General features: G+C 36.0%; 2 protein-coding genes across 3 annotated transcripts in view; one reads left to right on the top strand and one right to left on the bottom strand.

Annotated features, from left to right (window-relative positions):
- Positions 1-5972, top strand: part of tgfb3 (transforming growth factor, beta 3) — a 28288-nt gene extending 22316 nt beyond the window's left edge. The window contains exons 5-7 of the mRNA XM_073827602.1: positions 823-994; positions 3113-3266; positions 5071-5972. Of these exons, the coding sequence (XP_073683703.1) occupies positions 823-994; positions 3113-3266; positions 5071-5229 (485 nt within the window). The 3' untranslated portion in view covers positions 5230-5972. The remainder of the gene's footprint in view (positions 1-822; positions 995-3112; positions 3267-5070) is intronic.
- Positions 5973-6799: 827 nt separating this feature from the next.
- Positions 6800-22965, bottom strand: part of ttll5 (tubulin tyrosine ligase-like family, member 5) — a 131025-nt gene continuing 114859 nt past the window's right edge. For both annotated transcript variants that reach the window (XM_073827600.1, XM_073827601.1), the window contains exons 31-32: positions 15207-15289; positions 6800-7921 (exon numbers count right to left, since the gene is read on the bottom strand). In XM_073827600.1, coding sequence (XP_073683701.1) covers positions 7869-7921; positions 15207-15289 — 136 coding nt within the window. In that variant the 3' untranslated portion in view covers positions 6800-7868. The remainder of the gene's footprint in view (positions 7922-15206; positions 15290-22965) is intronic.

Genomic DNA, 22965 nt, shown 5'->3' with positions numbered 1-22965 from the left:
AAACACTGGATGAAGTCAGTTTCAAAATTCTTGTTTGACATATTAGAGTCAAATGTTTTTACAGAGGGGATTTTGGGTATCTCATTTTGTCACGCCATAATTCGGATTTTTTTTTTTTTTTTTTTTTTTTTACCATTTTTGGGGAAATAAAATCAAGCAAATTATATACGAACCAATTCCTCTGTAAAAACCTTCAGAATATAGTCAGGAATAAAAATGTAAAGTTTGGTGTGTGTAAGTGCTACTGAAGTGGAGATTTATGGCTCAGTGTAGAAGAAAAAAACTCATTTTGAGAAAATGGTCATTAAAAATATGTATTGTAATTGAAATCTATTGACACAAATAGATAAAGTGCTATAAAAGAAACACTTAACACTTGTCTTTTGGGTGTCTTCTTTCCACAGTCTTTATGAAACACCAAAAAGCCCAAAATCTCAAACTTGATAGGTGCATGAACATGATGAGGTGCAAAAACAGTGTTTTTGCCTGCAGTGTCTTGAATGTAACTGGGAAAAAAAAACATACAAATTGGAAACTTTCTAAAAATATTGTACACAGGCAATTATTAAAGATTATATTAACTAGATTTAATTTAGTCATCCATGTACTGTGCTGCTATACCAATGATGCTTTGATATCATAGTAAACTCATTGTGTTTAAACAAAACTGAACTGGACACCTTTTCAAACACTCTGCTGAACATTAGATTGTAGTCGGGTGAAAACTGTCACCTAATTATTGTTCCAGATCCAGGGTTTCAGGTTTGTAATGTGAGCCTGTCTGTCAGTTTTAGTTTGATTGTGCTTCTGCTGTGTCCTCAGGGATGGACGGCGAGTACGAAGAGCAGAACCGTTGGGATTTGGGTCGACTAAAGAAGCAGAAGGAGCAGCTTCTCCCTCATCTTATCCTGATGATGCTGCCGCCACACCGTCTGGACGTGCTGCCCACCTCTAGACGACGCAAACGTGCGCTGGACACCAACTACTGCTTCTCGTGAGCATTTCTTCAACACAATAATAAAAATAAGGCTCTATTGATGGCACATCACTAGTCTATTGGCCCACCAACGAATGACCAACTATTACAACAATACTCAATGTGTGAAAAAAATATATATTGTGGACACAGCCTAGCAGAACCAGCTGTCAAAAATGGCCTAATGTAATCTTTGCATTAGTTAAAAATTACTACATCTGGAGATTTACAATTGACATGCTCCAGGTAAATCGTTAACAAAAGAAAATAGGTCCCAAGATAGAGCCTTGTGGAACCCCCTTGGGGAAATTAAGGTATGATATGGTTTCATCCAAATTATTGACTCTTTCGAAAAAATTTAAATTATTCATTAACCTAAAAATAATTTTTCTAGGAAAAATTCTTTAGATCTAAGAAGACTAAACCAACATACGTACTCTAGTATATAGTTTAGGAGTTCTCAGCTCTGGGCCTCAAGGTCCACTTTCTTGCAGAGTTTAGCTTCAACCCTAATCAAACACACCTGAACAAGATAATTAAAGCCTTCAGGATAATTAGAAAGTTACAGGCAGATGAGTTTGATAAAGGTTGAAGCTAAACTCTTCAGGAAAAATAAACCTTGAGGGCCAGACTTGAGAACCCCTGGATGTAAAGAGGTAAAACTAGTACTTGGGTCAGAGGTTCTCAACTCTGGCTGTCAAAGTCCACAATTTTGCAGTATTTTGCACTATTTTGGATTACTAAAAAGTTATAGGCAGATCAAGGTTGAAGCTAAACTCTGCAGGAAAGTGGACCTTAAGGGCCAAAGTTGAGGATCCCTGATTTAGGTGATGCCTTCAGACTTCATTTTGGATGAATTTGACAGCAGAAGCACACAGAATAGTGTGCTGCAGGGATGATGCATTTTTTGTAGGACCAGAAACAAGTTTGCACTTTAGCACTTTTGGTGGATTTTTCAAAGGAATTTTGCAATGTGTTTTTGGTTAAATGTCTGAAATAAGGTCTGTGATGAACACAAGCTAAAGATATTCCAATATATTTTTTAAGATTTTACATGTCTTGAAAAATGCAGTTGGTAATAAGTGTCTAAATGGGACTACAGTGGAATAGTGATGGGTTAACTTTAACAGGTAAACTCAAATTTTCAGGAAAATAGTTTATAATTAAAGACTGAAATGTAATGGGGGTGATGCTAAAGTCATGTGAAAGTTAAGTAGTTCGGTTTAGCTTTTCACTTCTGGTAGTATTCAAAATTCAAATTTTTAAATTCTGAAATTGACATTCTTTCAAATTTCAGAGCTTATTTTGTGCAACAATTCAAAAGCCAATGAAAAAATCCATTTAGGTTTTTTGCGGAGAGAACCAGGTTGATGCTAACTTATGGGTTGGCCTGCAAAAATACTTACTAAATAAATCACTGCAGCACTCTATACATTGTATAAAAAAAAAAAGAAAAAAAAATCAACAAATAACTTCTGAAGGAATGCGTGTACTGATCCAGTCATTGCGAATCTGGAGCTCCAGTCATTGGTTTGATTCCCAGGGAATGCATGAACTGATAAACTGTACACCTTTAATGCAGTCTAAGCCACTTTGGATAAAAATGTCTGCCAAATGCATAAGCCTAAATGTTAATCTGTAGGCAGGAATGCAAGGTGAATTTGATCTGCTTTCTTCTTTAAAATCCAAATTCACATCCCTGCGTCCCATTGCAGTATGCAGCAGCGTACCTCAGGTGTCTGGAGAGATTTCTCCCGTAAGAATGAATTTTTTAATTGGCACCTGACGGTTTGAAGCGTCTGGGAGGTTCTGCAAGAGCTTGCAAGTTTAGATTTGTCCCAGTATGCTATGTAGTGCACTGGATCCTTAGTGTGTGGCTCTCTGTTAGCACTCCACACCTGGGTCGGATCCAGGAGGGAAAAAATGACACACCTTACAGTGGAATTTCTGAGCCTCAAAAGACTGTCTGACATGTTTATAAGGCCATACAGAACCGAAATAGAAGTCTCAGAAACATCCAAGTGAAAAGTGCATGGAAACGGATCTGAATGAATGCAGAATCCGAGCCAGGAGCCAAAGAGTGTGAGGATGTGAACGGGCAGGTGGAGAAAGTGATGGATTTTCTTCTGCTTTCAGAAACTATGAGGAGAACTGCTGCGTTCGGCCGCTGTACATCGACTTCCGGCAGGATCTGGGCTGGAGGTGGATCCACGAGCCGAAAGGGTATCACGCCAACTTCTGCTCCGGGCCGTGCCCATACCTCCGCAGCGCTGACACCACGCACAGCTCGGTGAGAGTCTCCTTCAGACATCATCATTTACTTAACTTCATGTCGATGCTCTTTTCAATACAATTAATGAAATGGAAAGAAGTGTCCTAAAAATGCACCATGAAAATAGGTTTAGTCAAGAGCCAAGACTAAACCCCTGAGTCTCAGATGAAGACATCTTGAGATCAGGATCAAGACACTGTCCTTTGAAGTCACATGATGCTTTGTGCGAGAAACAGTCATTGTTCAATGAAAATTATCTACTGTACTGCAGATTTAATTGTGTTTGCATACACTGTAAAAAAAAATGAGTTGAGTCAACTCAAAGTAATGTGATACACTGCAAATAACACTTAAATAAGTTTAGTCAACTTGAAATGTTAAGCTGTACTAAGTGACAACTTAGATATTTGAGTTGACTTAACAAAAAAATTGGTTTGTTTAACTTAAAAGCTGTAAAAAAAACTATTTGTTGAATCAACTTAAAATAATTTGTTACCTGGCTGCCTTATCATTTTAAGTTCAGTCCACTCAAAAAAAAGTTAAGTCAACTTAAAATGTTAAGTTGTACTAGGTGACAATTTAGATATTTGAGTTGATTCAACTTAAAATTGTAAGGCAGCCACTTACCCAGCTTTTAAGTTCAACAAACCAATTTTTTTGTTATGTCAACTCAAATATCTAAGTTGTCTCTTAGTACAACTTAACATTTCAAGTTAACTAAACTTATTTGAGCTGACTGAACAAAATTTTTTAAGGCAGCAGGGTAACAAATTATCTTAAGTTTACTCAACAAATTGTGTTTTTTAGTTTTTTTTTTTTTTTACAGTGTACCGGGCTGCCTTAAAGATTTGAGTTGATTCAACTTAAAATTTTAAGTTGTCACTTAGTAAAAAAAAAAATTCAAGTTGACTGAACTTTTTTGAGTTGACTGAACTTAAAATAATTAGTTACCCAGCTGGCTTAAAATTTTAAGTTGACTCAACAAATACAGTACAGTGTACATACAAATTTGCCGTTTCAAGAAATAATGCATGGTCAGTGATGGCAAGTGGGAAGTTTTAATATGCAGAATTTCAAATGAAATTTGAAAGCTACATCAAATACAATACCATTCCGAATACACTGTAAAAAAATAAATAATAAAAAAAAAAAGGAAGTTGTTTCAACTTAAAAAAGTAAGTGTTCATGCTTCCTTAAAATGTTAAGTTTACTCAACTCAAATATCCACCTTTCCATGTAGCACAACATTTCAGGTTGACTAAACTTAAAATTTTAAGGCAGCATGAACACTTACTTTTTTAAGTTGAATCAACTGTTTTTTTCCAGTGTAGACCTTAAGTTTCAGCCTGTTCCTTACAAGCATCATCATAGGACTTGAGAACTTCAGAAGAAAAAAAATCATATGGACTATTTTCATGGTGCTTTTCAGATTCTTGAAAGAAATGGTCACTAATTACATTCATCGTATTAAAAATGGAAGCATGAACGGTGAACAAAAATGCTGCTAGAGTAGCAATGTTTAAAACTTGTTTGGCTGAAATATAAAGAGGTGGCTTGTAGAGTTCAATCACCCAACAACCCAAGCTGAATAACCAAATTTTCGGTTTTCAACTAAATGAACTTTAATTTCCACTTTGTTGTTTTAGTAAAAAACTGGAACAGCAACATCACTAATGTGCGTCATTAGTTATTTGTGTTCCATGGAAGAAAATTTGGGTTTGGAACAAAATTAGAGTGCATAAATGATTCAACAACAATCTGTATTGTACAATGCGCTTTAGAAATAAAGATGCTTGACTTGTTTCCCCTCGTTTCTCGGCAGCTGCTGAGCCTGTACAACACGCTGAACCCCGAGGCGTCCGCGTCCCCCTGCTGCGTTCCTCAAGACCTCGAGCCGCTCACCATCCTCTACTACGTGGGTCGAACGCCTAAAGTGGAGCAGCTCTCCAACATGATCGTCAAATCCTGCAAGTGCAGCTGAGGGGCCCCCGAGACCCCGGCTCCGAGCCCGACGCGGGTTCCAGCTCTCGAGGGGCAGCGGGAAGGGTGCGTGCCAGGAACTGGACTCTAAATGAATACCTCCGTACATCCTTCTCACCCACATCCAACCCGGGAGCCAGAGGCTTCTCTAAGCACTAGAAAGTTGCCTTCCAAGACGACTACGATGCCCTACGATCCCTCGGACTTCTAGTTTGACGTTTGAAGTGACTTGCCCACTTGTAATGTGTAATTTCTGGTCGGCTCTTTACCGGCGAACCTCACTGGCATTTGTGAACTCTGACCTTCGTAACATCTACCGAAGCCGCTTCGCCGAGGATGATGGCGGCCGCGTTTAGAGACGACACTGTCCACGCGTGCTGGATCGACATACGCCGACCGAACCAGAGCCACGTTAGCCAACCCTTGTGTTTTTGTATAAAGATGTTCCAACGTAACTCATTTGAGCACACCATTTCCCAGACTGAACCTTGTAGTGTGTACCGCACCGTTTGTCTAACGTGACGGTGTTAATGTTAATACAAACATGCTGGAAAGAAATCTTTTGACTTATGTTTACCTCTGTCGCTCGGCAGAAGTTTTAGGGATTTTTATAGTTCTTCAATGAAGCTGACGTTTCGAAACGACGTATGCCGCCACATGAACTTTTAGATCACAAACTGCTAATGTTTTTACTGCTATTATTCCTAAAACACTTTTTTAATTAAACAGTCTTGGACAAAAAGAGTTTGTCATGAGTTTGTAATCTCAACTGAGCTTGCTTTAACAATATATATATATAAAAAAAAAAATTATCTTAACCCTTGTGCGACCTTATGGACATTTTTGTCCATTTCAGTTTTGTTTTTTGTTATAAATGTGCCTGTGTTAATGCCAACTGCATACATTTTGGCTTGGGTGTTTATTTTTATTGAAATTTTAATATTTCACCATCATTTCCTTCAAAAAAATCAATTTTACCCTCTGTACAAAAAATACTCACACTCAGAACCTTAAGGATAAAAATGTCCACATTGAAACCCATTAAAACCAATTTTTTAACCCAGGGCCATTTGACTATAAAATGAGGCAATATTTGCTAATAGGCATTCGTTCTATCGGCAAGGCTTCACATTTTAAATGTTAACTTTTTGTTACTAGATTGTGCCATTTTTTCAAATTTGGCATATACATTTTTTTTTTTTAAATCTAACACTACATAAAACATATAAATGCCTCAAAATTAATGGTTTTGTTCTTCACTGTTACACCCATGAATCTAATAAGCAAAGAAAAAAAAATCTGCTTAGCATTTAGTATATGGAAATTAACTACTATTTTTAATTTTTCATAAAAATGTATGTAAACAAACCAGCATTTAAAGGGTTACAATTCTGAAAATTAATGAATGTTTGGTATCTATGGATAGAACAGATGCTGGTTAAAAAACTGACATCAGTGAAAGTGGAAAAAATATTAATAAATCATATTTTATGACAGTTTTTGTCCATTTTGCACCTATGTGTAACTTTTTTTTGACGCACAAGGGTTAAAACGGTAATAATCACAAAAAGTAGCTGAAATTTCCAGTTTACTGATACAGCTGAATGCTACAAAGGTACTGTACGCACAAATAATTTGTCATACTTTTAAAGGTCCATCAATTTCGTGACTCACATCTGGTCATGCATAAAATCAGAGGATATTCAAGTAAATTCAGGACAGAAAATGCAATACAAATACTGTACAAACTAAGACCAACATTAAAATCCTGAGAACAAAACTACGTTGCATAAGTTCAATCTTGCATAATCGGCCTCATTCATTAAGCGCAAAATGAATTCATTTAAGTTGTTCTTACAATACATCAACTGTTACTCTCAATTCAATGCAACGATTTAGGTAAGACATTTGTTCTGTTTCTGTCATTTTTTGGCCAGGTACTTAAAGTGAAGCGTTAAACTAAAATCAAATTGAAATTACAATGTGATCCCTTCAGCACAGCAGTGTTGATCATTGTGCATCAAGTATTACCAGGACATTGGTCAAAAATGGTCAAACTACAGAAACTCATCACAGGCCTCAACTTTACCTGGACGTTGACACTTCCACATTGCAGATCAGATCTGCTGCAGAGGTTCCTCACACCTGAACGAGGCACTTGAACAAAAGTTGTTAGTGGTCATTATTAAGTGGTGCTGAAAGGAGTTTAAATCTTCTATCTGTACATGTAAACATGGATAAATGTGATGGGCATGAGCTCGGGGTCTGCTGTTGCCGTGCGTTTGGCTCCATGTGCTCGTCTCACAGCTGTTGTGAGCCGTCAGTCGGCGCGCCCTTCACATGGCATCAGATGTGTGGTGAAAATGAAGCTTGGACAACTGCACATAAGCGACAGCGAGAGGCAGGACGCCTTCAGAATGTGGAACGGATCCAATCAAAGCAAAGGATTTCACATACAATCACACTCAGAAAAGACACACATAAGGCTGATTATCAGAAGAGAGCATATTGAGAGTGAAGAGCTGAAGTTTTAACGTCTGTGTTTTGAGCAGGTGTAGAGGAGGATGTGGATCTTTCGATCTCTGTGTGTAAAGTGATCCCAGAGAACAGCTGATTGGTGCGGCTGACCTTTGGCCTCATTCATCTGTTCCAGGAGCCTGGAGTGTGGAAGAGTTTACTGTACACTGACAGACCTGTGAACACAACAACAAACACACACTGTGTGAGCTGCAACTGAACTTCAATCAGCTTTCAGCTGGAAATGAAATAAAACACTAATAGAGTCCATTATTATCTTCTTATGCACCATGATATATTCCAGGGGTTTTATTTTTGATTTTTAGTTTTTTTTAATCAAAATAATTAGATCAAAAGTGATGACAATTTTTTTTGCAGCAGCAAATCAGAATAATAGAATCATTTCTGAAGGATCACATGACTGGAATAAACATGACTTTTGAAAAACATTCAGCTTCAGAATCACAGGAAAAAATTACATTTTAAAATATATTCCAATAGAAAACAGTTATTTTAAATAGTAAAACAAAAATTCAAAATTGCACTTTTTTTTTGCTTTGGATCAAATAAATTCAGGATTGGTGAGCAGAAGATACTTCTTTAAAAAACAAAATCTTACAGTGCAAAAACTTTTGACTTGTAGTGTAAATACTCAAGAGTGATAGTGTTTTAATGGAAGATCAGCTCTTCTATTGCCAGTTTGCATAATTTCAAAGGTATTTCCAATCTATAAAATAATAAATTGATTTAATGATTTTTGCCAATTTTTGACAGTTTATAGTCATACGAATAATCAACCATTAACTGACTTTTACTTCAGTAAGCTCCTAATTTGCTGCTAATTCATAGTTAGTTGTTAAATTTAGGTATGGAGTAGGATTATGGGATCTAAAATATGGTCATGAAGAATAAGGCATTAATATGTGCTTTATATGTACTATTAAACAGCAAAGATGCTAGTAATACAGCACATTAATCGCAACTAGTTAATAGAGAGAATTGGTCCCTAAATTGAAGTGTTTGCATTTTATTTTTAAATCTTATAATAGAAGACAATGGTTTTTTTGAGTGACCCTCCTATTAATTAAAGAACAAAAAAGTGCATTGTTTTGTGCACAAGCTTTTCACTTTTCTTATGTTTGCAATCTTAAAAATAAAAGTTCTTTATTGGCATCGATAGTTCCATGAAGAACCTTGAACATCCATGGAACCTTTCAAATGCACAAAAGATTCTTTATAGTGGAAAACGGTTCTTTAGATTTTTTAAATGTTTTCAAAATGGTTCTTTCAAAAACTGTTCACTGAATGGTTCTTTGGGGAACCAAAAATTGTTCTTCTATGGCATCACTGCAAAAACACCCTTTTAAACCTTTATTTTTATTTCTATTTCTATTTGTGCATGCATATCATGGCTACACCTGACAACAATTTCAATCATCATTGTTGGTTGTTTCCTTTGATATGGCTATAATAATTAATAATCATCACAGTGGTTATCTTAGCAAAATGAAAAACAACTTGTATTCAAACTGGGAATAAAGTGCACAAAAACTCAAGTAATCAATGACTTCATCGTTCTGTACTCTCTCAAAAACTGCTGTTATCTACACTGAAACTATCTATACTGCACAATGAATCGTATTTACATTGAATCTGAATGTTTTGAACTATTTAGGATCAGAGAATCTGTAATAATGCAGAATCTCAGAGCATGTGCTAATTAAAACTACTGATCTAAATGCCTCTGATTGGCCGCTCATCAAAAACAAAAACGATAATGCTCAACACTGCATGTGAAAACACATTTCTGACAAATGTAGATGTAATTTAATGCCACAACTGACACTTCTCATTTATTTTTACATTTCACTTTTATTACAACAGCCATAATAGTTGCAGTTTAATTGCGCAGGGGAATTTTTTGCCCTCATATGAGGCAATAAGCCTCATTAATTTCCAACCCTGATCTCATGACCTCTCTGCTATTGACTCTAATCCTATTGACAAGAACTTTAATTCCCTTAATAGTGAATGCATCATGTAAACGTGTCCGGATGAGAATTATGTGTCATCTGAATTGAAATTCAACGCGCAAACAGTTGTAAAATGCTAAAAAGTCAAAGAAAAACATTTTAAATGTCTAGCAAACTCATGGCTTATTTTTTATTAAATATGTCTAATCTGCCAAAAGCTTTTTTTTTTGGCATTTTAACTAGTTTGTGGGGAATCAGCATACACAAAAATATTCCCACAGTTGTGGTGCTTGTGAAAAAATGACTTGTACTGAAGTGAATTAACATGGAACTGATTCAAGCTGAATAACAACTTGCCTTTTGTAGACTTGCTTATATCTGATTGGCGAACTTCACACTGTTATTGACAAGAAATAAACCAACACTGAAGTGCCTCAAGCTAAATAATCACACTATTGTCTTTTTAGGGCTGTTGAATCTCCATAATTGAGTTTCCATTTCATATGTAGTTAGTATTGTATAAAGCACTATAGAAATAAAGATGTCTCAACTTGATGAATTCAGATGACAAAGACGATCTTATTACAGATGAAGCAAGTTATTATATTCGGATGAAAGATTATGAAGACAAACATTTATTTTGGATCAGCATGCACTGATGATCAAATTGTATTGGGTGTGAAATGATGCATGTGATCTTGGCCATTACTTTTTGAGTTCTTTGCTGGTGCATGACTGTAAAACTCTGAAATCCTGAAACGAGACCTCATCAAGATCCAAGGAAAACTCTGAATAGCAGCAGATGTGCGGATCACATCAGAGAGTTTGATAAGAGCGGCGTTCTCTGTCGGGCCGATGCACTGATCCCACAGCAGCAAAGACGTTCCCAGAGCTGCTGAACACTATTCCCTTTCATTCCCTCTCCACGCACTCTGTTTATTACGGCGCAGGAGAACGAAAACATAGCACCCGGCTTCCAATCCAGTGACAAGACTGTTGGAAGCTGCTGTTTCTGCTCAGAGAAACGACGGAGTGGATGGAGAAAACATGCTGCTTTTTTCTCGTTTTTCGTTCTTCTGTAGTGACTGATGTATTTACAGTCAAATACATGTGAGTGAGGTCACAATCAACCACAAAATCAAAACATAGAAAGACGAAATTATTTCAGAACCATTCGATTTAAAGGTCCCATATTGTCAAAGTCGAAATTTCCTGGCTTTTTTCATGATAACTGAGGTCTAGGGGCTATGTAACTACCATATGAGTTTCAAAACAGTCAATCCACAGTAAACTGCACACAGCCTGCTTAAAGTAGCTGTTCATTTTCACGAGCCGCTGTGACTTCCGTAACGATGTGACGTCCGATCTACTCAGTCACCGCCTTCAGTCACCAACCACCGTCCCACCCTCCTTTTGTCAAACCCAGACAACATCACGTCCATAACATTGCTAAGCAACAACAACACGAAAACAAGTCGAGAAAACCCTGTTCAGTCGATAGATGTCCAAACTACATCATTACACAGGCTTCAGAACAACGTGAATATAAGAGACCACTGGCACGTCAACTTCAGCCTCTTTCACACAGCGATTCCGGTAAATACACGGATAATGTTTCCCATGATTTGTTCCGGAGTTGTTTGATTTGATTCATTCACAGTTGTTTTCCGGAATTTGTGCGTGCTTTACACACAACCCATAAAGACATGTGACGTTTGGATGTGAGATGTAATGTGACGCGTACGTTTCACTAAACTGAAACTAACCTGAACAAACTGTGCTTCAGCGCTGATAGTGAGGAGCTGGCTCTGCCCGATCACCGCTTCATTACACTTTGCGCGTATTTTTTCATCGTGAAGAGTCGCAGGGAAACGTGCATCATCACTACAACACTGCCTTTATGGTTCTGGCTTTTGTTCACACAGCGCTCGTTCCCGTAATTTTCCAGAATCAGCGCACATTGTGAAAGGGGCTTTACTAAAGCAACAGTTGTGTAGCTTACTGCATTCGGTGTTTGAAAAAGAAAAAACATTAATGATCATTCTGAAATATCCTGTTGAGTATCAGCAGGCTAGGCTCTCTCTATGGCTCTGGGTTCGGCTACAACGATACATGACCGTAGTTACCTGTGATTGGCCTGGCTGTGCGTCACTCAGAAAACAACAGGCCAATCAGAAGAGAGGCTCATGAATATTAATTAGATGGGCCAAAATCGACCTGTTTTTGACAGTGCTCCTAAAAAAGGAGCTGTAAAAATATATTGAGATGGATTTTGGCACTTATACCGCAAATATATATTCTTAAGGACATCAACAACTAAAATAAACCTCCAGAAATGTGTACAATATGGGACCTTCAAAAGTAAACTATTTGTGTGCATATATAAACATTTTAGTCAAACATTTGGAATAAGTAAGATTTGTAATGGCTTTTAAATTATTACCATTTGAAATAAGTGTATTCTATGTGAATATCAGTTTAAATGTAATTTATATCTGTGACCAAAGCTGAATTTTTTGAATCATTACTGCAGTCTTCAGGGTCACATGATCCTTCAGAAATCATTCTAATATGCTGATTTGCTGCTCAATGTTGACATTTTTTTCCAAGTAACTAGTAAACGCATTACTTTTTAATTGACCAAAAATATCTGAGTTACTTTCCTCCCCCCCATGTATTGATTAAGAGCTCTCCTGTCCCCATGTTGAGAGGAATTGTAAGATGTTACCTTAATTCTAGAAGAAGCGTGAACATGCATTAATTCATCTCACTCACTTAAAAAACAGATACAGTATTCCTCAAAATGAATAAAAACAGTAAAATTCAACACAAACCTGCAATTAAATATGTTCAATAATACAAATATCCTTTATGTATTTAATCCCATTTAATTAACTGATGTCTTTGCTGCCGACCTTCGATGATCCAATTCATCCAAACTATTGAGCAAAAATGACTCAAGAAAATCTAACATTTGTTTTCCTTTTTTTTTTGCTGAAGAGTTGACAAAAGGCTGAAAAAAGTTGAAAAAACGCTTTTACATTTGCCAAAAATAGACTTTTTTATATTAAAAACAAACAAGCAAGCCCTGGCCAGATTTAAAAAGTAAAGCAAAAGTAACATAATGCATTACTTTCCATAAAAAGTAACTAAGCAACGTAATTAGTTACTTTTTAGGGATTAACTCAATACTGTAATTACTTTGCCTTGCTTTTAAAAGTAACTTTCCCCAACACTGGACACTGATGCAATTTATTTGTCAGGATTCACAGATGAATAGAAAGTTCAAAAGAACAGCATTTATTTGAAATAGTAATCCTTTTGTAACAATATAGACTACTGTTATGAAAGAAATTAATACATAAATATATCAACATTATGTTAAAATGACAAAAAATATATAGTAAAGATTTATATTGTTACATTATTGCCTGTAAGCAGTGAAAACTGTATCATATTTATGATTTTCTTCTGATTTTTGTGAAATGAAATGTGTTTATGAGGTTCACTCATATGTAGATGCAGCACATCAGACGCAATCCCAAAACAAACTCACAAATTCTCTTCGGATATCTGACCTTGAGCCAGTATTGAGCCAAAGGTTGAAAATGAAGAGCGAAAATCCAGCCAAAGCGCTTGAAAGCGTTTGCCAGAAATCTGTGTGAGATGAGGTCAAGTGAAAACAAAGAGGAGGAAAAACATCACAACAATGGAGGGCTGTTTACGGCTAATGGGCGAACGGCTGAGCGAGACGAGAGGAGGCGACGCTGATGCGCATTGACGGCTGATCTCAGAGAATGCGGCCGTATGGATCAGTGCTAACTCCCTGTCAGAGTCCATCAGAGCCCAGCGCTCTCATCCACGCTAAAACAACAGCGGCTCTCAGTCCTCTACCGCTGCTCAAACGCCTCTCCAACTTCTGTCCAGTGAACAATGGAAAACTGCTTCTGTGCAGATGGAGCCGCAGTTATTGATGGACAGGGGACGCCTGTTTAACCGCGCCAAAGGACACACAAACGTGTTTTACAGGCTTTGAACAGTAACAACTGATATCTCTTTCAAGTTTCTTTGCTGCTCTCAGGTGCATTAACGTTAAGCAGCCCAATGACAGAAAGAAATTAATACTTTTATTCATCAAAGACATTAAGCTGATCAAAAATGACAGTAAATACATTTATAATGTTACACGAGATTTCTATTTGAAATAAATGCTGTTCTTTTGAACTTTCTATTTATCTGTGAATTCTGAAAAATAAAATGCATCACTGTTTCCACAAAAATATTGGGCAGCGCAACTTTTTTCAACATTGATAATAATCAGAAATGTTTCTTGAGCAGCAAATCAGCATATTAGAATGATTTCTGAAGGAATATGTGACACTAAAGATTGGTGTAATCATGCTAAAAATTCAGCTTTGATCACAGCAATCGATTACATTTTACAATGCAGTCACTCTGAAAACCATGGAAGCCTGTTTCCGCAACTGAATAAAAAATACTAATTTTGATCTCAAATTCTGAAATAGAACTGCATTACATAAACTTGCAATTCAACATTTTTTTCTCATAATTGCAAGTTATAAACTCAGAATTGTGAGATAGAAACTTGCAATATTTCCTTCAGCATTGGACTTTGTTACACACAACTGAGTTTATCTCTCAATTATGAGAAAATAAGTGAGAACTGAGAAAAACGTCAGAATTGCATTAAATAAATTCACAAAAGCTCATTTTAATCTTAAGTTTATCTCATGCAAATTAAAAGAAACATGTTAATTGTGAGAAGCAAATATGCAATTGTGAGGAAAAAAGTAAGAATTGTGACAATTACCTTTTTTCATTTTTTTTATTCAGTGGTGGAAACAGGCTTCCATAGAAAACACTTATTTTAAATTGCAAACATAGTTCACAATATCACTGTTTTTACTGTATTCTTGCTGAAATAAATGCAGCCTTGGTGAGCACAAGAGTCTGAAGGATACTACAGTTTAACTTACAATTTGTGTTTAAGCTGTAATAACTCACATTCAGCCAATCAAATGCCTGAAATCAGCATAATAAAGCATAAAGCTTCTTCGCACCAAATCTCACCTGTGCATGAATAATGTCTGGAGTGTGACAGGAGCATCATGCAACTGCACTCATGGCACTGTTAGAGTACCATTATAATAGTTTGTTTTCTGGGAGCAGCAGCAGGTTGAAGCTCACAGCAGCTGTCAGTGGATCATGTTCACACAGGTCTTTTTAACAACACCAGACAGAAAAAGCAGCCCTCGGTGACACCTATCAAACCCCACGCTGGAATGGTCAGTATGTCCAGCTGCCCGTGCGGACACACCGGCCTCGAACCCACTGCCAAGGTTACCAGAGGCTTCATCCTACATGAATCTGAAGATCAACCTGACATTGCACACAATGAACCTGCTTGGTGCTACACACATGATCAACCACAGGAAGTGTGTGTGTGTGTGTGTGTGTGTTTCCTCACCTGTCTTTGCACACACAGTCTCATACACCACATGCTGTCCACTGGGGCTGCCCTGACCGACTGGAGGCTCAGATGATGCTTTCCTGTGGACAGAGACAAGAGATCTTACTGTACAGTGATACCTGGTCTTTATAATTCTTTTGCATTTTTTTTAACTTTATACAGTTTTTGTGTATTGCTTAAGTTATTACACCTGTTATACTGTATTATAGGCAGCGCTCGAAATTGCGACCGTTTCTGGTCGCATATGCTCCAAAAATTTAATCTGCGCGACCTCAAATTATATTTGGGAGCATTTGTGCGAGTGCGAGAAATTGTTGTGTTGCAACTTGGTTTCATGTCTTTACAAAACTTTGGCTAGCCTAACTACTGCACAGACAGGTTCACCGTTCTCTCTCTTGACTGTGGCCAATTAAAAGGTCTCCACAATCTGCTTTTGAAGAAATCTACTATATTTCATGCTACAGCGTATATTCTGTATTTCAAATGGTTTTGTTAAAGTAATGTCTTGTATTGTGGAACGCACACTCCGCACCGCCGAGAGTTTCGCGCAATCGCTAAAACAAAACCAAAAGTAAAATGTGCGCACGCATTCAAATCAATTTTAATATAATAATAAGTTGTGTAGTTTTCTATAACTCTGCATCATGCTTGAAAAATTCGGTCTCTATTTGCACTTTGAATATTGAAAGAGTAGCCTACTTTGATCATGCCTGCATTTATTGTCTACACGACTAAGAAAGAAGTGTTGTTTATTTTTTTGTTGTTTATACTGTAGATTGTTTAAAAATGCAGTGGTTGCCTCTAATTTAAATGGCTGTACCTATAATAGAGAAAGCAAACATCTTGTTCATGTACTCATATTTTCATTCATTCCTGTCCCTTGCTTAAGGCGTAAAATAAATATATAAAAAAGGCTTTCAGAATCAGCACATTTGCTTGTAAAACATCTGCAATCAGAATCGACCATGAAGAATCAAGATCGGCGCATTACTAAAAAGAAATTAGGTGCTCCTAATTTTTTTTGGTGCTCCTAACTTTTTGAAGTGCTACCAAGTAAAGAAGTTAATTTCGAGTCCTGATAGGGCTGCTCAATTTTGGCAAAAATCATAATCACGATTATTTTGGTCAATATTTAAATCACAGTTATTTAACATGATTATGACTAGGTCCAAAACTTTATATTAGTGATTTTTTAAAGACAGCAATACAGCAGAAAAAATATACAAATAATAATAAAAAAAGTAATACTGAAAAAAGAAATACTGAACCCTTTTATGCAAGCCTAAAGTAGTCTAACAATACTACATGCAGAAATTGAATGCAATTATTTGAATGTAAAATAAAACCATGTCTTCACTGTAATAGTTACACATGCTTTGTTTCTTACTAAAACTACAAAGTCCTTCATTCAAGAGCAGTGAGGGATTTTTCTTTTTGTATTTTTACGTTGTATTAACATTAAGCACAGAGATGGCAGAAGGAATATTATTTGTTGCCGCTTTAACAGTCACACGGATCCAAAATACTGTTACACACATATTATCATTCTCAACTGTTTATGATCAATTAAGAAATAATTGACAAGGGTTTACATTATTAATCACCAAGCGACTTATTTTGAAAAAAATTTGTGTGTATTTGACCGTTTAGGCGCGCACTTTGAACTAAAAGATAACTTTTTATAAAGTTTTCTTACGCGCTATTAAAAACACAACATCAAAGAAACATTAATAAATCAAGCATGTCCCGTTTTATGAAAGTCACGTTACATGCTTTTGCTGATTTGCACGTGAAATTAGGCTTTTATGGAGAAGCAAAATCGCACCACTAGTAAGGGGTGGAATGCCTGTTTTTTTTTTTTCATACAAAATTATGGCATGCAGTTGCTTCAAACAATGGAATAAAGCTTTTTTTTAAAACATCAATCAATATAAATTGTTATAACTGTAATCAATAATCACAATTACAATTCCAAGGGAATAATTGACAATTATAATTTTCAGCCCTATTTGAATCAATGACAGAATGATTATTTTGAGTGAACTTTTTGCCAATGGGACTCAAAATGTCTCATACCAAAGGTATCCACAGGATTTTTAAAATCAAATGCAAGTTAGTAATAATGCATGGCTAGCTGTGGGTTTAACGATTTTAATGGATGACGTGGAGCAAAGAACCACCCGACGTGAAGCGGAGTGCATTAAAATCATTTAATGTACAGCTAGCCTTGCATTATCCCACTTATACCATGGTCAAGTGCCAGCATTTACAATTACAAATCTGTTAATGATGTTTGCACCACAATATTTGGCCAGAAGGGTAAAAATCACATTATTTTCTTCAGTTACGGCTTGTTAGCTCTAGCACTCTGCCCACTTCAAACCACATTTATTTGAATTATTTAACTATTAAATTAAAAATATATATATATGTAAATGAATCAATTATAACATTTTCTTAATTCGAGAGAGAGAGAGAGAGAGAGAGAATGACAGTTGTGTGAGTATGAAATACCTGCGCCTGCACATCTCTCTCTACAAACAATAAAACTAAGTTTAGTTAATTCAAAAACAGCGATTTTACCTCCTCATTAAGCCTCCACTAATTAAGCTTTTTTTATTAAAGTCACGAGGCAGTGTTGACAACAATTTTCTGTGCACTTAAATGTTTCTGTGTGCACAGCGCAATCTCCAACCTCTCTTTCTTTCTCTGTGAATGTGTGTGTGTGTGTGTGTGTGTGTGTGTGTGTGTGTGTACCTGGTATTCATCACGTTGTGGGGACCAAATGTCCCCACAAGGATAGGAATACCAGTAGATTTTGACCTTGTGGGGACATTTCTCAGGTCCCCATGAGGAAACAGGCTTATAAATCATGCACAATGAGTTTTTTTGAGTAAGTAAAAGTGTGCACAATCTCCTGTGAGGGCTAGGTTTAGGTGTAGGGTAGGTGTAGGGCGATAGAAAATACGGTTTGTACAGTATGAAAACCATTACGCCTATGGAATGTCCCCATAAAACATGTAAACCAGTGTGTGTGTGTGTGTGTGTGTGTGTGTGTGTGTGTGTGTGTGTGTGTGTGTGTGTGTGTCAATGAAAGCAGAGCATTAATATAAAACGGTGATTAAACTGACTTGGAAAGGTTTGAATGCATACCTGCAGAATCAAGTATTCAGACAAACCAAGGTATAAGGCTTTTAAGACCTCTTTTAAGACCTTCACAAATAATTTGAATACTGCATGAGCAGGGTAGGGCAATGTCTGTAAACCTTGTCTACCAGGTGTCAGATAAATTTGTCTTAAAATAGTGTAGAGTTTGATTAGACACACCCTTTGAGATCACCTACATGTTTGCATTTGGATATACAAATCAGTTCATGCTTGCCCTAAGAATCAAACCATGACTTTGGCATCACCAGTGCCACGGCTTTACAGTTTCATTAATATTGTCGTTCTAACTTCTAGTGCTGTTCTAGCTGTTTTATTCATGCTGTCTGTCAATTTTTGTGTCAAAAAGAAGATCTGATTTACTAAAAACTGCTCGGATTTAATTTATTTTGCACAGAATCTTTGGAGCAGCATCTCTACATTTACATCTCATGATATTTAGCTCACTGTAGTGTTTGGATTTTAATTTAATGTAAATGAATGAGATCTTTATACCAGTGTAGCAGATACTTACAGACATTACATAAATACTGTATCAGTCATCACTCTATATCTCCAATAATATGTCTTAGTAAGACGAGATTGAAATGATCCAAACATATAATGCGATGCAATCCAATGATGATTGAGAGATGAACAAATAAACGTTTGGAAGGGCTTGGGAAGATCATTCCTCCACTGAGCAACAATGAAAATAAGGCTTCTGGAAACTTATGTTCCTCAAAAGACCCTGATGATCAGATTTGATACTAGAAAATGATTCATGGAGAATCAAGTAAAGCCAAGCTGAAGAAAAACAAGTGAAGTACCAGCATTTGTACAACCTTTTACTTGATAAAAAACATCTAAACTATCAATCAGGTTACAGTAGACAAAGTAGCTTGTGTGTGAACAGGTTTAACAGCAAAGTTTTGATCATGTTGATCATTTGGAGGCCTTCAAATATGATACAGTAGGCTCTACACAGTTACGATGACGTGTAAAGCAGTTCAAAACATGTTTTTGAGAGCCTTGTGTTGTCTCAAACACGTCAATTGTGAACAGCCCCAGTATTATACAGTAGAATAAAATGATCTAGAAATTGATTTAGCCATTGTACATGACAGACAGTGACTATATCAGAAGCGTTGCACCGAATGTCATCATTCTTCTGTTTTTCCGTCTATTGGCTTTTGAGACTTAAGCCGTGAGTTCAATAGTCCTAATGACCTTCGTCATCACGCCGCTCCCTGACAATTAACAGCCAGAATAATGTGGCCTCTCTCACAGAAGACTTGGCCACCGAGAGCCAATGCAATTATCTGAGGCAGAAACAGGGCTCGACATGCCTGTAACTTTGCACGTTAAATCCGCTAAGCATTTTTGGGAACAATAAATAAAGCTCAGCTGGTATTAAGCTGCAGAAGCAGGACGGGAGCTCGCCAGAGCCGCATTAGCGCACTAATGAGGGCGCACAGTGCTGCCTTGTAGGGTCCACAAAGTTGTCCTTTCATTTGGTGGCAGATAGAAACGCTCTCAATTATTCGTCAGAACTCTCTGCACAGGAAACGACACTTCAGTGCTTTATTGGTGATTGGAGTTTAGGAGCATTAGTGTTGGTTGGTCAGATGTCGGCTGGATGTTTGCCAGCACTAGCATGCGACTAGGTGTGGAACTTGTTAATTCAACACTCAATAGTCTGTAAATATATCCATACAGACCTTAAGGAAATCCTTATTATTGTCTTCTTGCGTGAAACACAAAAGGAGATCTTAAGCAGCACGTCTGAGCCACTGGAAGTGGAGGTTAAGCTCAACAAAGAGCACCAAGAGTATCATAATAGTCCATATGACTCATGCACTATACACTGTAAAAATGATTTGTTATTGTAAAGTTGTAAATAAAACAAAGATTATACGCTTTCTAAAGAAAATACTATTTCGATCTTTCTACTTCAAAATCCCACGTTTAATTGAATGTGTTACTTTTAAATTTACTAGTAAGTGAAGTAAATCTTACATATATTTTTTTCAGTGCATGTATTTCAAGATTTCTATAATATTTTTTTATAATGTTTAACTTATATGAAAAAGCAAATCAGATATTTAGCCTGAGCTCTCATTTTTCATTTCTAAAAAAAAAGAAAGACAATTATGCTGGGGTCAATACAAACACTGCAAAAAAATGCTTTTCTAGATTTTTTTTTTTGTCTTGTTTCCAGCCAAAATATCTAAAAATTCTTAAATCAATAAGGATTTTCTAGACACGTAAAAATGATTTTCTTCTTGACTTTTTTCTTGTTTTAGAACAAGCAAAATAATGACAAGATTATTTTTCTTACCCCATTGGCAGATTATTTTGCTTGTTTCAAGCAGAAATGCACCTAATTTGGACTTGTTTTTCTGAAAACAAGACAATAATTTTTACTCGTTTCGAAAATCCATCTTGATTTAAGAATTTTTTGATATTTTAGCTGGAAACAAGACAAAAAAATCTAAGTAAGAAAAGCATTTTTTGAGATGAACAATATTCTTGGACTTTTTCTAAATAAAAAAACAAGCGTATGTTGTGCATTTTGATTTATAAAGAAATATAACGTAAATTAGATTAAAAAATAGTGGTTGAACGTTATGTTTTTCAATGATTGATGGCAGTACCAATAACTAAAGGACATGGTGGTTGACGGTCAAAAATAATTTTATTTATAGGCCAAAATCAACACAATAAAAATAAAACTAACAAAAAAAGCGTATAATCTATTTTTACTCACAAATTGCTACATTTCACATATATTTACAAAGAATCAGCTGGTAACGTGTTAAATAAAATGAGAAATTCTGAAGTCGAAACACTAACTACAAAAGTATTTTCTTGTAAAATGTACTTTCATTTTGGTTTGATTATAATGTTTTTTTACAGTGTAATTACAATTAGCATTTATGATCCTTCCAGCTCTAGAAGTGCTATTCAGCCTGACATGCTTTGAGTTATGATGACTAGTCTTAGAACTACTTTAGCTACTAATTACGTATTAAAAGAGTGACTCATTTACAGCAACAGACAGTTGCTCGTTCGCAGCTATTATACATTTCAGACTTCACATCTGCCGTTTAGCTGTGATGTGGGAAAGTGGAGTAGACGGTTTATTTTGACATTTCAAAACGATTATTATTTGTTATAATTTATTCAAAACAGAAGCTCTAGAACATGACATCACACACGCTTGACCGTATTTGTTGTGAAGTCACATGCTTTGAAGAAACGGTTCACTTGAATATTAAAATGCAGATTTTCCTTCCTTTTTTGAGAAAATTTAAAAGGAGAAATTTGTTCTTTGGTTGTCTATTGGATATCCACCTCATGCACAAATAGTAAGCCTTCAGGAATTTAAGTTGCACTAGAATGGCTTTTTTTTTTTAGAACAACAAAAATGAGTAGATTCTTATTTTTTGGTGGTCTTTTTTCTTTAAGTCTAGTGTGAAACAAACATGCCTCCTGACGTCTTCTGCGTAATCAAACAGTGCAGTCCTGTGAAGACCAAAGCAAATGGCCCAAATTCTGTTAACAATCATCTCCGGTCTGTCCCTCTTTGTTTTGAATTCGTCCATTTCATATCTTCTTTCATCTGCCGGCTTCAATTCCTTAACTCTCACTTTAATTAAACACTCAAACGTAATTTTAAAAGCATTTTAAATGTTTTAGAACAGATTCTTGCGTAATTTAAACGTTTTAAACGTTTTTGCTTTTACTCTATGAAATAAAATGCTGAATTTTGCAGATTTTGTGCATAGGAAAAAGGCACATCTTATTCCAGTGTTTCCCAACCTTTTTATATGCCGTGACACAGTTTCGATAAGAAAAAATTCCCACAGCACAACACTTACTTTTTGCTAATTTTCAGAAAGCACAGTGGTTGGGAAACACTGATGTAGACAAAACAGTGCAAAACATTTCATGAACTAGGTTACTGCATAAGTTCTGCACTTGTTATAATCAATGAAGTTATGATTTATGATGAATGAATTTGCAAGAGTGCAGAATGTCACATTGTTTTCAGTGGATTTCTTCTTTTCTGATGACTAATCTGAAAATCTCTTAACAACCACTGCATCCATGTGCTCCACAGAAATGTGTCATTGGTTTTAATAATCAACACTGCAAAAAACATTGCATAAAAAGTAGGGCTGTCAGTCAATTAAATTTTTTAATATAATTAATTATGTTGATGTTTCGATTAAGTAATTTAATTAGTCGCAAACTACATTTGGCGGTGAAAATACCCACAGAAGATTATATAAAGCTATTATTGTGTTAAATGAGAAAGTAGCAAGTAGTACTATTGCAAATAGTAGCTTTAGAAAGAAATATTTGATTTGATTCAGCATAAAAGGTATCACACATAAATTATGGAACATAAAAGATCATTTGAGAAGCATCAGTATTTTTTGTTCATACAACAAAAGTCATTGGTAACTAAAACAGCTTTGTTACCAACAGTCTTCAAAATGCCTTCTTTTACGTTCCACCAAAAAAGGTTTGAAATGACAATAGGGTGAGTAAACAATGTCCATTTATGTTTTTATTGTTATTATTATTATTTTTAATGAAAATA

The sequence above is a fragment of the Garra rufa genome, chromosome 21, assembly GCF_049309525.1.
Source record: "Garra rufa chromosome 21, GarRuf1.0, whole genome shotgun sequence".
Lineage (NCBI taxonomy): Eukaryota > Metazoa > Chordata > Actinopteri > Cypriniformes > Cyprinidae > Garra > Garra rufa.
Note: the sequence above shows the minus strand (reverse complement) of the source record. Positions and strands in the feature narration are given on the sequence as shown.